We start from the raw sequence: 13,623 nt of genomic DNA on the forward strand, positions 1-13,623 counted from the left end.
ACCGAGGCCCCGTCTGCCCTCTCAGGTGGACGTAAAAGATCCCACGGCACCATATTGAAGAAGAGCAGGGGAGTTCTCCCTAGGGTCCTGGCCTATATTTATCCCTCAACCAACATCACTAAAACAGATTATCTGATCATTATCACATAGCTATTTGTGGGATCTTCCTATGCACAAATTGGCTGCTGTGTTTCCTACATCACAACAGTGACTACGCTTCATAAGAACTTAACTGGATGTAAAGTTATTTGGGATGTCCTGAGGTCGTGAAAGGTGCCATATAAATGCAAGTCTTTCTTTCTTCTCCTCCTATTTTGAGCATCTTCCATCCCTCCAATCTCCGTCGAAATCTTCATCGTACACCATCCTCCCAAGTCCCATACTGACTCCCTCACCCAAACCTTTTCCCATCTTCCCACCCTGCACCGTGACTCCTCATCCCCAGTGATTTCAAACAGTATCTAAACTCCCCTGGTCCCCTTCTACTCTTGAGTTCCCTTTCCTCTTACCCTCACTTACTCTCGCCCCTCACATAAACTTTCCCATCTACATGCTTGGCCAGCCTCTTGACCTCACCATCACTTGTGGTGTCTCCCCATCAAAGACCTCAATCACTCGTGTGGAGCATAAACACTAGCATGGACCAGTTGGGCCGAATGGCCTGATTCTGATTGTAAATTCTATGTAATTCTATGATAAAGCCATTTCTGATTGATTACTTCCTTGTTTCCCTTAACAGCCACATCCTGCCTTTCCCTATCCCCAATTTCCTCATCCCTTGCCCTCAATTCCCCTGGGAAAATTCTGCTCCAGCTCTCTCACTAATTCACTCCCAAACGCGCAAGTTAAGAATGATTAAGTACTAGTTTTAAGTCATCGTCATCAGTTAATTTTGAGTGATCCCTGTTTTTCTGGATTTGGTACTCAGCCAGTGGTCACAATAGGAGAATTTCAGTAATGAATAGGTTAATAATCAAAAATCACTAAAAATAGCGAAGGTGGTTAATAAGGCAATTAAAAAAAGCAAACAATGCACTGGGGTTCATTTCTAGAGGGATAGAATTGAAAAACAGTGAAGTTATATTAAACTTGTGTAGAACTTTGGTTAGACCACACTTAGAGAACGGTGCACAGTTCTGGTCTCTATTTTATCAGAAGGATATAGGGGCACTGGATAAGGTGCAAAAAAGATTTACTGGGATGATACCAGAACTGAAAGGTTATACCTATCAGGAAAGATTGAACAGGCTGGGGCTCTTTTCTCTAGAAAATGGAAGACTGAGGGGTGACCTGATAGAGGTCTTTAAGATTATGAAAGGGTTTGATAGGGTAGAGGAAGAGAACACGTTTCCACTTATGGAGGAGATCAAAACTAGGGGCTGTAAATATAAGATAGTCGCTAATAAATCCAATAGGGAATTCAGGAGAAACTTCTTTACCCAGAGAGTGGCGAGAATGTGGAACTCGCTCCCACAAGGAGTAGTTGAGGCGAATAGCATAGATGCATTTAAGGGGAAGCTGGATATATGCATGAGGGAGAAAAGAATAGAAAGTTATGTTGATAGGGTGAGATGAAGAGGGGTGGGAGGAGGTTTGTGTGGAGCACAAACACCGGCATAGACGAGTTGGGCCGAATGGCCTGTTTCTGTGCTGTATATTCTTTGTAGAAGAGGATGCTGGGTGATACAATATTTTTGGAAAGTGCTTGAATCTTTTATATTATTGAAGTGTTAATATCTGTTCGTTTATCGTTACTAGCATTCCTGACTGGATGTGACAGGGTTCCAGTTGGAGGCATGGGGAGCCTCAGTATCACCATCCGTTGTGACACAAGGGATGATCCCGACTGGTACTATCCAGCCGCCCACACCTGCAGCCTGACCCTGGATCTGCCCAGATACAGCAGCACGGACATTCTGAGAGAAAAGTTCCTTCGTGCGATCGCATCCTATGAAGCATTCGGCATAGCGTAATGGTGGGATTCAGAGGCTGTTGCTTTACTTATTCTATATTGTCTGAAGGATGGGTAATTAATACACAGGAGCTGAATCTATCCACGTTTGCACAGGGCTGCTAACACGGGCACAACCCTTGACATTTTTTTAATCAACTGGCTACCAATGTATTTTTTTTCAAAAAATATACTTTATTCATAAAATTTGCAACGATACATACAATACAGTTGTCATATCACATTCCAAATGTACACAATACAGATTATACAATTTGCAGGTTACATCAAGTACAGTTCAATGAACGCATTGTACATAATTACAGTTCATGACACTCTAGGGTGCCTCATTGCATTACACTCAATACAGATTATTGATTTCAGGTACGTTACAGATTCATTACAGGTACATTACAGATTCATTACATTTCATTACATCAATTTGAATTTTACATTCTGCCCGAGGTTTTATTTTTCCCTGATTGCATCCCCTCGGTATACAATGGCGGGAAGGCTCTAAACGGTTGCCTTTCCCCACAGAGCCTTTGCGGCGGCCGCACCCAGCCTCAGTGCGTCTCTGAGCACGTAGTCCTGGACCTTGGAATGTGCCAGTCTGCAACACTCGGTCGAGGACAGCTCCTTGCACTAGAGGATCAGTATGTTTCGGGCAGACCAAAAGGCGTCTTTCACCGAGTTGATGGTCTTCCAGCAGCAGTTGATGTCCGTCTCGGCGTGCGTCCCCGGGAACAGCCCGTAGAGCACAGAATCCTGTGTTACGGAACTGCTCGGGATGAACCTGGACAGATACCACTTCATCTCTCTCCGGACCTTCTTTGCAAAGGCACATTCCAGAAGGAGATGGGTGACGGTCTCGTCTCCACCGCAGCCTCCTCGGGGACAGCGCGCGGTGGCGCTGAGACTCGGGGAGTGCATGAAGGATCTGACGGGAAGGGCCCTTCTCACCACCAGCCAAGCTAGGTCTTGGTGCTTGTTTGAAAGCTCTGGCGATGAGGCGTTCTGCCAAATGACATTAATATTTTTGATGGTGATAAAGCTGATAATAGCATATAAGGTCCAAAGCTGTAATAACTCTTGTGCTGCCATAATGCTTCAGTCTTTAAGTCAGTCTTACATGTGCTTTTTTTTTCTGCAGTGGATTCTAGTGGGGTTAAGTTTCTAAAATGTACTTTAGATGGATGGAATGACGGAATACGGACAGTGGGTTCTCAGTGTCTTTTCAGGCACATCAACACCCAGCGCTCACATTGTCTTTATTTTGCGGGTTAGTTAAGGTAAAAAAAATAAAAGCTATTTTTAAAGACATCAACAGTGCATATTTGAAGCTAGATATGAGCTCATTCCCAGCATTGGTATATTTTTTACTTCAAATTGCATTGAAAGTTTACGTTACCGGTCAAAGAGAACAAATTAGAGGTTGATACAGTAAGTCTTCTTTTTTTAAGTTCAACGTGCAGTTAATGATTAATTGATCACCATCAGGGGAGATGTCAGGAAGCACTTCTTCACACAAAGGGTTAGTGGAAATCAGGAACTCTCTCCCCCAAAAAGCTTTTGAGGCTGGGGGTCAATTGAAAATTTTCAAAACTGAGATTGATGGATTTTTGTCGGGTAAGGGTATTAAGGGTTACGGAACCAAGGCGGATAGATGGAGTTAAGATATAGATCAGCCATGATCTAACTGAATGGCGGAATAGGCTCGAGGGGCTGAACGACCTATTTCTGTTCCTATGTTCCTATCGTCGTTCGACTATCGTCGGAGCTCCTGTGACTGTCCCCTGCACCTCTTTAAGGCAAGGGGGCTTGAACCCTGGTGTTGTGCTTCAGACTGTCCAGGGTCACTCTTTCACTGGCTTGCGCTGTACTGCAGTCGCGTCACAGACTTGCAGGTTGTGGAGGCCGTTCATTGATTCCAGGATTAGCTCATCCACCTTTTTGATGGCATTTCCTCCACAAGGGTCCAACTGCCCTCCTCCAGGTGCTTTTCCACCCATAGCCATTGACACTTCCTGGAGGTGGTCGGGTTACTTAACCTTCGCCCTGGGTTCGAAGTTTAGGAGTCGTGGGTATTACTGTCATTACGGTAGCAGGTTTCAACATGACACCATAATGGCAATTTCTTGATCACCTGCTGCTGAAACACTCATCCATGTCTGTTTTACCTCTAGAGTTGACTAGTCTAATGCTCTCCCGGCTGGCCTCCGACCTTGCACCCCCCGTAAACTTGAGCTCATCCAAAACTCTGCTGCCCGTACCAAGTCCCGTTCACCCATCACTGCCTTGTGCTCGCTGACCTACATTGGCTCCCGGTCCGGGAACACCTCGATTTTTAAATTCTGATCCTTCTTTTCAAACACCTCGCCCCCTGCCTATCTCTGTAACCTCCTCAAGCCCCACAATCCTCTGGGATCTCTGTGCTCCTCCAATTTCTGGCCTCTTGAGCATCCCTGATTTCCATTGCTGCACCATTGGCAGCCGTGCCTTCAGCTGCCTAGACCCTAAGCTCTGGAATTCTTTCTCTAAACCTCTCGACCTCTCTCTCCTCCTTTTAAGACGCTCCTTAAAACCTACCTCTTTGACCAAGCTTTTGGTCACCTGCTCTAATATCTCCTTATGTGGCTCGGTGTCACATTTTTTTTTGAGAATCGCTCCTGTGAAGCGCCTTGGGACGTTTTACGACGTTAAAGGTGCTATATAAATGCAGGTTGTTGTTGTTGTTTTACTGTCCACCAGAGGGTGGTGAACCTGTGGAATTCTCTACCACAGAAGGCTGTGGAGGCCAAGTCACTGAATATATTTAAGAAGGAGCTAGATAGATTTCTAGACACAAACGGCATCAAGGGGTATGGGGAGAGAGTGGGAATATGGTATTGAGATAGAGGATCAGCCATGATCATATTGAATGGCGGAGCAGGCTCGAAGGGCCGAATGGCCTTCTCCTGCTCCTATTTTCTATGTTTCTATTTTATTTGATCTTTCGTCATTTTGACCAAATATCTATTGTTTTTAACTTATTGTGTGGGTTGGCAACTGTGCAAGTATTTGCCCTACGTTCAGTCTCTGGTACAATTTGTTGTACTTTTCAAATCCCGGTTTAAACAAAAAGGCAGCAGGTGATAAGGAAGACGGCTCCATGGCATGTCCCAGGGAAGCAGACATACACTCGCATGATGGTGCGCTCTGGTGACAAGAGAGTGCATGAGGCAACATTGGTGCAATCTGTGTCTCCTTGGACCTTTCGAAATCCCGCCCGTCTAACACTGCAGTAGCCTGTCATGTTACCACAAGTTGTCCGTGGGGAAGGAGGTGAAATCGCGAGCTCTAGAAAACAAAGCATCCACAACTGGCTCGATACATCCGTGCACAGGTATTTGGCTAATGTTAAAATGTACTGAAAATTCACATCCTCATTAATTGCAGCTACATTTTTGGTAGTTTTTTAAAATTGTGAATAAGTTTCAAAGCTCATAAAAGTACTATACATTCAAATATTTTTAATTTAAATATGTTGGTTATAGCTGAAGGTTTTAATAAAGCCCGAGCATGGAAGGATCCTAAAATTTTACTACACTGTATCAGTAAAAATAATTATAATCATGCCTTCAATTTAATCCAATGCAAAATATGTATATTACCTTAAACAACAGCATCAAAACATAAATGTCATTACAGGTACACAAGTACAAAATTTAACAAAGTGAATTAATGAAAATAGAAAAAGAAAGGCTTGCATTTAATTGGATAGCTCTTTCAAAGAGCTAGCACAGGCACGATGGGCTGAATGGCCTCCTTGTGTGCTGTATGATTCTATGATTTATTTAACGCCTTTCACAACCTCAGGACTTCCCAAAGCGCTTTACAGCCAATGAAGTACTTTTTGAAGTGTATTCACTGTTGCAATGTAAGAAACGCGGCAGCCAATTTGCGCACAGCAAGATCCCACAAACGGCAATGTGATAACGACCAGATTATCTGTTTTTCTTTAGTGATGTCGGTTGAGGGATAAATATTAGCCAGTACAGCGGGGAGAACTCCCCTACTCTTCTTCAAAATAGTGCCATGGGATTTTTTTTTTTTTTACGTTCACCGGAGAGGCCAGACAGGACTTCTGGTTAATATCTCATCTCATCTCATCTGAGCACTGCACTGGAGCGTCAGCCTAGATTGTGTGCTCAAGTCCCTGGAGTGGGACTACGAACCCACGACCTTCTGATTTAGAGGTAAGAGTGATACCCACTGAGTCACAGCTGACACAACATGCAATAGATTTTCCTCCTCACCATCAGGATGTAAGCACATGGCCTTATTGCAAAATAAGGCACAAGCTGTTCACAATTTTCCAATTGTTAAAATGATGTCTAGGCAACCTATCCTCGTAATTTAACTCTCTTAGCCCCAGCTATCATTCTGGTGAATCTGCACTGCACCCCCTCCCAGCCCGTTATATCCTTCCTGAGATACGGTGCCCAGAACTGAATGCAGCACTGCAGATGGGGGTCTAACTAGAGCTTTATATAACTGTAACATAACTTCCAACCCCTTTGTATTCCAGCCCGCTTGCGATAAAGGCCAACGTTCAATTTGAATTAATAAAATGTATCCAGGTTATTTATGTAGAGAAGTCCAAGCGAGCCCTGTTCCCTAGGATACTCCATCCAGTGCCTCTTCCCTATCTGGCACTACGTCTCTCATGAATCTCAGTTTATCAAGCATGACCTTCCCCTCCTAAATCGATGCCTGGTGTTATTTATTAAACTATGACTGTACAGGATGCACTGCAGCAACTTGCCAAGGCTTCTTCGACAGCACCTCCCAAACCCACGACCTCTACCACCTAGAAGGACAAAAGCAGCAGGCACATGAGAACAACACCACCTGCACGTTCCCCTCCAAGTCACACACCATCCCGACTTGGAAATATATCGCCGTTCCTTCATCGTCGCTGGGTCAAAATCCTGGAACTCCCTTCCTAACAGCACTGTGGGAGACCCTTCACCACACGGACTGCAGCGGTTCAAGAAGGCGGCTCACTGCCACCTTCTCAAGGGCAATTAGGGATGGGCAAGAAATGCCGGCCTCGCCAGCGACGCCCACATCCCATGAACGAATAAAAAAAAAAGGTACTCTTCAAACTTCCTCCTTAGTAGAGTTTCCATTATCTTGCCTGGTATTGATCTTGGACGTATAGCTACCTGGGTCAGATTTAGTCCCTTTTTTCTGTAGGCACTGCTTTTGCTTGCTTCCAATACCCATTGAGTCTTTCATTACTGCAGCCGGTACCTCACAGATGCCCTCTCTAGTCTCCTTTAGCACTCGATGGGTTTCTAAACCTCCAGGATTGCCCTGGATTCTCCAGGACACTGCTGCGAGCAAAACCTGGGAGAAAAATCCATTGGGGCATTAAAAATTGTGGGCTTTTAAAAAAAATTAATTCTTTGAACAATTTTATTTACTAGTTATAAAAGTATTGGACAAGGGGCTAAAAGGGCCGTTTGGCTGACAGTCAAAAATCATCCAATTGGGTAACAAAGAGTCTGTTCGCTTTCCGATTGGCTATGGGAAGGCGGAGCACCACGAGGATGGACATGTTGGGCAACCAATGGTGGGAGTGTGGGGGCAGGGTGGTTGGAGGCAGGAGGTCATGTAATGAAACCTCCAGGAATGTGTCCAACCAGAGTTGGCAACCCTGTCTCTATAGTATATGCCTATCTGACTCTGGGATTTGCTGAGCTCTTAGTCCTTTTAATTTATCAAGCACCTCCTCCTCCTCACTGATTCCAAAAATTCAACAACATTTGCTGACCCACAATAATTGGATAGTGGAGACAACGTGTTCCTCTCTGGTGAACAGGTCCAGGAAAGAATTCACTCTTTTGCTTTTTTGTGATACTGAAAAGAGCTTTATTATTGTGCTTAATCTCCGTTGTTATATTCCTCCCCAGTGCCCTTTTTGTATTTCTGATATTGATTTCAGCTTTGTTTTAACATACTCATAGGAGCAGGAGTAGGCAACTAGGGATGGGCGATAAATGCATCAAGCAGGGCAACTAGGGATGGGCGATAAATGCTGGCTTTGCCAGTGGTGACCACATCCCAAAAATGGTTTAAAATAAAATTGCAACATTACACTTAGTAGTTATATATTTCTAAAATTTTGTGGCAAGTAATGGATTTTCCTCCGGGAATTCCCTTGTTCATGTGTTTTGAAGAGGAGGAGAATGAAGAGTATATGGAAGAGGCGAGGATGGAATCGAGGACAGCAAGGCATCATAGAAGGCACTAGCGCCCTTCTCCGCTGATAACGCAGAGTTAGAATGAAAGAACTTGCATTTATATAGCACCTTTCACAACCTCAGGACGTCCCAAAGTGCTTCACAGCAAATTAAGCATTTTTGAAGCGTAGTCACTGTTGTAATGTAGGAAACGCGGCAGCCAATTTGCCCACAGCAAGATCCCACAAACAGCAAGGAGGTAATGACCAGATAAACTGTTTCTTCAGTAATGTTGGTTGAGGGATAAATATTGGCTAGGACACCGGGATGAACTCCCCATCTCTTCTTCGTAAATAGTGCCATGGGGTCTTTTACATCCACCTGCGAGGCTAGAAGGAGCCTCGGTTTAATGTCTCATCCGAAAGACGGCACCTCCAACAGTGCAGTACTCCCTCAGTACTGCACTGGAGCGTCGGTCGGGGTAATGCGCCCAGGTCTCTGGAGTGGGACTTGAACGCAGGACCTTCTGACTCAGACACCAGAGTGCTGCCCACTGAGCCACGGCCGACACCGCAAAGGATGGGAAGTCATGCTTGGATTTCTCAGACAGGCAGTTGTGTGAGAAAGCTATGCTTTGACCCAACCCCACCTCCCAGGGGCAATAGGGGAATTAAAGCATGGCTTTATCAGAGAGGTTGTTAAAGGGACCACAGCCCTTAATCTTTACGCCACTTGTTCCTTCCAGGCAGCTTTGGGTGACCTCAGTCGCATCAGCCACTGTTTTAAGAAGGTCATAAATGGTCCAAGCAGGAAGGCATCCTCCGCAAACACCAACCTACGACAAGTGTCAGTGGGGAAAACACCTCTGACCCTTTGAACATAGAAGTGATGTTTCCAACAACAACAACCACAACTTGCATTTATATAGCGCCTTTAACGTAGTAAAATGTCCCAAGGCGCTTCACAGGAGCGATTATCAAACAAAATTTGATACCGAGCCACATAAGGAGATATTAGGACAGGTGACCAAAAGCTTGGTCAAAGAGGTAGGTTGTAAGGAGCATCTTAAAGGAGGAGAGAGAGGTAGAGAGATAGAGGGGATAAGGGAGGGAAGTCCAGAGCTTATGGCCTAGGCAGCTGAAGGCATAGCCACCAATGGTGGAGCAATTAAAATTGGGGACACGCAAGAGGCCAGAATTGGAGGAGCGCAGAGATCTCAGGGGTTGTAGGGCTGGAGGAGGTTACGGAGATAGGGAGTGGTGAGGGATTTGAAAACAAGGATGAGAATTTTAAAATCGAGGCATTCCCGAACCGGGAGCCAACATAGGTCAGCGATCACAGGGGTGATGGGTGAACGGGACTTGGTGCAAGTTAGGATAAGGGCAGCAGAGTTTTGGATGAGCTCAAATTTACGGAGGGTGGAAGGTGGGAGGCCGGCCAGGGTGCTCCTGGACTGATATCGGTGCATCGAGGCTGCTCATGGCTGGAGACGGAGGACCCTTTCCTTCCTCAGGAGTACAAGGGGATATTTCACAGGCACCGGGTCCTTCTACATCATGGGGACAACAGCATGAAGAGGTCAATTATGACCCTCAGGTTAGAGAAAGAGCACGAGCAAAAATGCAGCAGCATACATACAATCATAGAATCATTCAGCACAGAAGGAGGCCATTTGGCCCATTGCATTTCTGCCGGCTCTTTGAAAGAGCTATCCAATTAGTCCCACTCCCTTGCTCTTTCCCAGTGGCCCTACAATTTTTTTCCTTTTCAAATATATATCCAATTCCCTTTAGAAAGTTACTATTGAATCTGCTTCCACCACCCTTTCAGGCAGCGCATTCCAGATCGTAACAACTTACTACGTAAAAAAAATTCTCATCTCACCTCTCATCTCTTTTGCCAATTACGTTAAATCTATGTCCTCAGGTTACTGAACATCTCGCCAGTAGAAACAATTCCTCTCTATCGCTATAAGTGTGAGATGGTACATTTTGGCAGGAAGAATAAGGAGGCCATGTACTCCTTGGAAAATAAGCATCTAAATGGAGTAGAGCAGCAGTGGGATCTGGGGTACAGACACACAAATCGCTGAAAGTAGCGATGCAGGTTAATAAGACCATAAAAAAAAAGCAAACCAAGCATTGGGGTTCATTTCTAGAGGGATAGAGTGAAAAGTAGAGAAGTTATGTTAAACCTGTATAGAACCATGGTTAGACCACACTTGGAATATTATGCACGGTTCTGGTCGCCATATTGTAAAAAGAATATGGAGTCACTGGAGAAGGTGCACAAAATATTTACTAGGATGATTCCAAAACTGAGAAGTTATACTTATCAGGAAAGATTGAACAGGCTGGGGCTCTTTTCTCTAGAAAAGAGAAGACTGAGGGGTGACCTGATTGAGATCTTTAAGATTATGAAAGGGTTTGATAGGGTAGACGTAGAGAAGATGTTTCCACTTGTGGGGGAGACCAGAACTAGGGGCCATAAATATAAGATAGTCATTAATAAATCCAATAGGGAATTCAGGAGAAACTTCTTTACCCAGAGAGTGGTGAGAATGAGGAATTCGCTACCACAACGAGTGGTTGAGGCGAATAGTGTAGATACATTTAAGCTAGATAAACACATGAGGGAGGAAGGAATAGAAGGATATGTTGATAGGGTGAGATGAAGTAGGGTGGGAGGAGGCTCACGTGGAGCATTAACACCGGCATAGACCTGTGGGGCCGGGTGGCCTGTTTCTGTGCTACACATTCTATGGTAATTCTATAAAAAGAAACCATATACTCGGAGCGGAGCTACAGGCGGGAGCGGACCTAGGAGAGAGCGCGGGACTCGGAGACTGCTAAAGGCCCAGGCTCGAGGGCCCACCCGCACTCGGAGCGGAGCTACAGGCAGGAGCGGACCTAGGAGAGAGCGCGGGACTCGGAGACTACTAAAGGCCCAGGCTCGGGGGCCTACCCGCACTCGGAGCGGAGCTACAGGCGGGAGCGGACCTAGGAGAGACCTACGTGAGTCTTTTTCCCCAGCGGGGAGGGAGCTTCGCGGCTTTTTCAAAGGCAGGGGGCGGGGCCAATTCATTGGTACCCGTATATAGGTGGAGCGGTTGCTAAACCCGAGACACTACACTAGTAGTGACTCCCACCCTCCCACCTCCTCTAACCTTTTGGGGGGTAGAGGGAATTTAAAGGGTAGGTTCGTTTTTATATTTTGTTTTCAGGGACTTAACTCCTGGACCTAAGATAAATAAGAAGCAAAAAGTAATCCAAAGTGGGACGTCACCAAGGAAGAGGTAAGTGATTGGTTGGTGAGTATTTTCCTGCTGAATTTGTCTAAGGTTAGAGTTTGTGGATTCTCTGGTCTCTGTTGTGTAGTGGGGGACTGCTGTTCAGCAAGGGCCCTTGAGTATACCTTTTAATTGAAGTGAAATTGGTGGGATTCATTTAATTTGAATTAATTAGTTAAAGGGTAAGTCATGTCAGGACAGCCCAGCCTCGTGTTATGCTCTTCCTGCTCTATGTGGGAAATCAGGGACCTTTCCGGTGTCCCTGACGACCATGTGTGCGGGAAATGTATCCAGCTGCAGCTACTGACAAACCACATTGCGGCACTGGAGCTGCGGATGGATTCATTATGGAGCATTCGCGATGCTGAAAACGTTGTGGACAGCACGTTTAGTGAGATGGTCACACCGCAGGTAAAGGTTGTACAGGCAGGAAGTAAGTGGGTGACCTCCAGGCAGAGTAAGAGGAGCAGGCAGGCAGTGCAGGGGTCCTCTGTGGCCGTCCCCCTCTCAAACAAATATACCGCTTTGGATATTGTTGAGGGGGATGACTTATCAGGGGAAGGCAGCAGCAGCCAACTTCCTGGCACCAGGGGTAGCTCTGCTGCACAGGCTGGGAGGAAAAAGAGTGGAAGAGCTATAGTGGTAGGGGATTCTATCGTAAGGGGAACAGACAGGCGTTTCTGTGGCCGTAAACGTGACTCCAGGATGGTTTGTTGCCTCCCTGGTGCCAGGGTCATGGATGTCACTGAGCGGCTTCAGGGCATTCTCAAGGGGGAGGGTGAGCAGGCAGAGGTCGTGGTCCACATTGGAACCAACGACATAGGTAGGAAGGGAGATGAGGTCCTGCATCAAGAATTTAGGGAGCTAGGTAGCAGATTAAAGAGCAGGACCTCAAAGGTTGTAATCTCTGGATTACTCCCAGTGCCACGGGCTAGTGAGTATAGAAATAGGAGGATAGAACAGATGAATGCGTGGCTAAAGAGTTGGTGCAGGAGGGAGGGTTTCAGTTTCCTGGATCACTGGGCCTGCTTCTGGGGAAGGTGGGACTTGTACAAGTCGGACGGGTTGCATCTGAACCAGAGCGGGACAAATATCCTTGCGGGGAGGTTTGCTAGCACTGTTGGGGGGGGTTTAAACTAACTTGGCAGGGGGATGGGATACAGAGTGGAGCTACAATAGGGGGTGATGTGCAGCCAAATATTGAGAAAAAAACAAGTCAGCTTGGAAGACAGGGCAAATATGTAAGAGCAAGGCTGGATGGCATCTATTTTAATGCAAGGAGTCTTGCAAATAAGGTGGATGAACTGAAGGTGTTGATAAACACATGGGAGTATGAAATTGTTGCTGTCACAGAGACATGGTTGAGGGAGGGGCAAGACTGGCAGCTCAATATTCCGGGGTACAGAATCTTCAGGCGAGACAGAGGGGGAGGTATAAGAGGAGGGGGGGGTCGCAATATTAATTAAAGAATCAATTACTGCCATAAGGAGGGATGATATATTAGCAGGTTCCTCAAATGAGGCCATATGGGTGGAGCTTAAAAACAAAAAGGGGGCAAGCACTTTGATGGGAGTGTACTATAGACCCCCAAACAGTCAGGGGGAGATAGAGGAACAGATATGTAGGCAAATCTCAGAAAATTGTGCAAATAATAGGGTAATAATAGTGGGGGATTTCAACTTCCCCAATATTAACTGGGATACTCAGAGTGTAAAAGGCTTAGAGGGTACAAAATTCTTAACGTGCATCCAGGAGAGCTTTTTGAGCCAGCATGTAGAAAGTCCGACAAGAGAGGGGGCGGTACTGGACCTAATTCTAGGGAATGAGTCCGGCCAAGTGGAAGAAGTGCTAGTAGGTGAGCACTTTGGTGACAGTGACCATAATTCAGTGAGATTTAAGGTGGTCATGGAAAAGGACAGGGAGGGGCCGGAAATAAAGGTTCTAAATTGGGGGAAGGCCGATTTTAATAGGATAAGGCAGGATCTGGCCAAAATGGACTGGGATCAGCTGCTTGTAGGAAAATCCGCATCGGAGCAATGGGAGTCTTTCAGAAGGGAGATTGAGACCATACAATGGCAACATGTTCCCGTAAAGGTCAAGGGTGGTTCCAAGAACTCCAGGGAACCTTGGATGTCAGGGGATATACGAGAATG

At 45.9% G+C, this 13,623-nt stretch overlaps 1 protein-coding gene across 1 annotated transcript in view; it reads left to right on the forward strand.

The window, feature by feature from the left end:
- LOC137321766 (probable E3 ubiquitin-protein ligase HERC4) overlaps positions 1-3,274 on the forward strand; it is a 75,533-nt gene extending 72,259 nt beyond the window's left edge. Inside the window, exon 24 of the mRNA XM_067984446.1 lies at positions 1,759-3,274. Within this exon, the coding sequence (XP_067840547.1) occupies positions 1,759-1,973 (215 nt within the window). The 3' untranslated portion in view covers positions 1,974-3,274. The remainder of the gene's footprint in view (positions 1-1,758) is intronic.
- Positions 3,275-13,623: the final 10,349 nt, after the last annotated feature.

The sequence above is a fragment of the Heptranchias perlo genome, chromosome 1 (genome assembly GCF_035084215.1).
Source record: "Heptranchias perlo isolate sHepPer1 chromosome 1, sHepPer1.hap1, whole genome shotgun sequence".
In the NCBI taxonomy this organism is placed as follows: Eukaryota; Metazoa; Chordata; class Chondrichthyes; order Hexanchiformes; family Hexanchidae; genus Heptranchias; species Heptranchias perlo.